The 3,659-nt window shown below is 32.7% G+C and overlaps 1 protein-coding gene across 1 annotated transcript; it reads left to right on the top strand.

The window, feature by feature from the left end:
• Window positions 1-462: 462 nt before the first annotated feature.
• Window positions 463-3,351, top strand: LOC117110332 (the record flags this gene model as incomplete). Its single annotated transcript, XM_033253015.1, has 5 exons — window positions 463-635; window positions 1,446-1,502; window positions 1,661-1,822; window positions 2,149-2,457; window positions 3,153-3,351. Coding segments are annotated over 5 exons (900 nt in total), but the record flags the coding sequence as incomplete, so codon positions are not given.
• Window positions 3,352-3,659: the final 308 nt, after the last annotated feature.

Below are 3,659 nucleotides of genomic sequence, written 5' to 3' on the forward strand. Positions count from 1 at the left end.
TTGAAAAGCATTACAATACTGTACCTTCATCCAAAATGGTGGTGCTGCTATTGTGAATAATGATGGGGATGAAAATGTGGGTGTTAACAATGATGATGGTGATGATTCTTATAGTTGTAGATCATCAATACACTGTTGATGCTGATGTTTACTACATGTTCAATAATTAGGTTTAATATTAAAGCAAAGCTCTGGAAGAACAGTTTTTTTTTAAATATTTTGTACAACAGATTTGTTTGTTTTAATATTTAAACCTGGGTTGAAAAGGGCCATAACCAGCCTTTTTACACTTTCTCAACCAGTTTTTAAATTTTCGAAAACCTGTATGTAAATAAATGTTTCAGAGTTTTCTTTTTTAATCGAGCACATTTTTTTTTATCAGTTGTACAAGATACTTTCTCCAGAGCCTGGCTTTAAGATTATGTTCTTAATACATTGATTGCTTGAACCATTTACCTTCAGATTTTAAGTCATTGATTGAAGTGCAGCAGCCTGAACCACTGCCTGTTAAGCAAAAACCTGAAGAGAAGCCAGCATTGGAAGAGGTTTCCAGGTTTAGTCTCTCCAGATACAAGATTGATGCTAACTCATTGATGAAGGATTCTAAGGATTTTAAACAACCCGTCGCTAAAGAGGTAATTTTGAAGAGGATCTTGCAGTTGTACTAGTTGAGAGTTATAATATGATTGTGTTACATACTACATAGGTTTTTGTACACTTTGTACACCAGTCATTAGATCAGTGGCATATTAAGAACGTGTAATAGTCAGCTCTCTTGATGGGGTATCCATAAGGTTGCAAATAGTGAAGAGAGCATCTTATAATGGACCTTAGCGATATGCTCCGCCCCAGGCATGTTGTCACTAACGCCCGTATTCTTAAAACAAACTTTAGTCGAACTTCGATCTAGAACTTCATTTAGTGCCAGTTGCATCTTTAACTTCAATTTGTATTCACAAACAATGTAGTCGAAGTTTTTGTGCACTAAGCTCCGCCCCTTAGATATTGTTACTATAAGGTCCCTCAAAACGAAAGTGTAAAACGTACACAAACATGTGTGTATGTGTGTCTGGTCAAACAAGCACTTAATCCTGGCCTAGATTGATTGGTCAGTGAGGATTGATTGACACTCTGAAATAGGTCAATTTGTGATAGGGGCACATCCGAAACTGTGGCCCAAAGTTAAAGAAAGCATAATCACTAGTTAACCCACTTTATAACTGGATTATAAAATTTGATATTATTCTTTTATGTAAAAGCTATTCTAATACACACATAGATCATAATAAAGTACTGAAGGTGTTGTGGTACTACATTATGGTGCGACAGTAATATCTAATAGATCGCCAACACTAATTTATGATAACATATTTTTAATTTACTCATTTTTTACTTAAATTTATATTTTTTATCTTTCATTTGGTACTGTTCCAATTTGTGACTAGACTGCGAGTTCTCAGCAAAAGAATACAACAGTTGCAAAGAAAGAAGAAATCATAGAAGTAAGTAACAGATAATCATCAAAGAGTATGTTGGTCTTCTAAATTTAAATAGATTATGATAGAGAATGAGCTGACTGGTGTTGTGCAGCAAAGAAAATATTCAACAAAAATTAGTGGAAATAACCAATTGATTAAAACTGCTGCATCTTTACTTGCAGAAACCCAGTTCAGCTTCTAGAAGAGTTATTCAGAAAAAGAAACAAAAAGTGAATAAAGTTCTGGTGAAGGATAGAGTTCAGTCATCAACCAAACAGAGAACAGCTTCAAATGCTGAAGTGGAAATGTCTAGATTAGAACCTGATAATGCTTCTACTGATGAGGTATGTGTTTAATGTAGTTATTACTATTCAATTTATTAAATGCCTACCTTGTATATTTGTATTAACATCTGAAAAACTACAAGGCTAGCTTTACGTAAATAATATCATTATGTAAATAATAATTACTTGAGTAGTATATAATAGAAATTGAAGAAGTTAGATGTGCATACAGCAAACTTGCATACAATACCAGATTTAAAGAGCTCATGATTACAATACAAACCTACAGATTTCTAAAAAAAAACAATAAGGTAGCATTGAATAAAAAGTATGTTGATTTTTTGATGTCAGTTTGTCAATATTTTCATTTTTATATTTTCACAAAGCAGTTGCCTATGAAGGAAGAAATCAAAGTAACAGAGGGCATAGACGAAGTCAAAGATGTACCCGCAGAAGAAAGTTATACAGAAACAAAGAAGGTCCGTTCTATTCAGTTCTCAGACCAAGCTCTCCAACCAAGTGATTCACCACTTCCATCTGCACCAGAGTTAGTTCCTTCAGAAAAATCAATACCAAGAAGTTATAGCAGCAACTCCAAGAGTAGTGAAGTATCTGGTGGAAAGAAGTCTTCTATGTTTAGCAGTTGGAAAAAGAAGAAACCAACGTCTGCAGTTAGTGGCACTCATCTCAGTGAGGTATAATATAAAAAATATGCTCTTTATTCAAAACCTGATTTGTGGAAAATATCAATATTAACCTGCTTTATATTCGCTACTTTGATACTAGTACTGTTCATTTAAAATGCATTTTTCCCTTTTGAATGCAAGTCTCCACCAAGAAAATCTTTGGTGATTATTACAAATAATACTAAAGCAACACACTATTAATTTTATGTGAACTGTCCATGGGTATGATGTATTGTCATCATGCCCATATATGGGCAGATGAATTACATATGTTACATAAAATTTAAGTGTGAACAGTACTTTAGTCAGCACAGAGATATACAGTCATCAACAGAAACAACCACAAAGAAGGATACATGAAAGTATGCTTGCCTCCGATTTCTAAGAACCATGGCCTCTAATCCAGCCAAGACAGAATTTGTGTTTAATTTATGAACCTCACATTCACACTTGACAAAACATCACAGATTTTTTAGAAGTTTACATATAAGTAATAAGTTAGATTACCATAATAAACCTCAGTCCCACAAGAAATATTTTACTTGTTTTTTTTTACTGTTGTGCAGCTGTTCGTAATTGTACACATGTTCATATTTATAATGTAAATTTAAATTTTTGATATTTCTTTATTTCTGAAGATGAAAAAATAAAGTTCATGACGCTTTGAATTACATTCTTTGGACATTGTTTTAACTATCCTATAGGATTCAGAGTCTGATGATTCGACCAACATCACCATTCCGGATGGAAGCTTGATAGTAGGTGTCACACCTCGATCACCTAAGGAAAAACTTAGGCATGGAGAGAAGTCAAAACATGAAGAGAAGTCAAAACATAGAGAGAAGATAAAGCATGGCGAAAAGTCAAAAAATGAAAAGAAAGCATCAAAATCTTCAGCAACTGGTAATTTCAAATTCATATTAAGCTCATTTTAGACATTTATATACCACATACAGTATACTAACTCTCTGTGTTAAGCTAAAAACTTTAAAAAAATAATAATAATTAAAAAAAAAAATAATAATAATACTAATAAATAATAATATTATAGATTTTTAAACATACTTATTGTTGGGAAGTGGAGTTTTGGTGGTTAAGATGCTTTCTTTCTTTTCCTATGGTTCTGGGTTCAATTTCAGTCAATATTACTTTTTAGTTCCTATGCATGTAATGCAATAGGAACTATTGTAATCACTCTTGCTATTTCCTAT

This window comes from Anneissia japonica, unplaced genomic scaffold (assembly GCF_011630105.1).
Source record: "Anneissia japonica isolate Jap-2015-1 unplaced genomic scaffold, ASM1163010v1 scaffold180675_len3659_cov112_single, whole genome shotgun sequence".
Lineage (NCBI taxonomy): Eukaryota > Metazoa > Echinodermata > Crinoidea > Comatulida > Comatulidae > Anneissia > Anneissia japonica.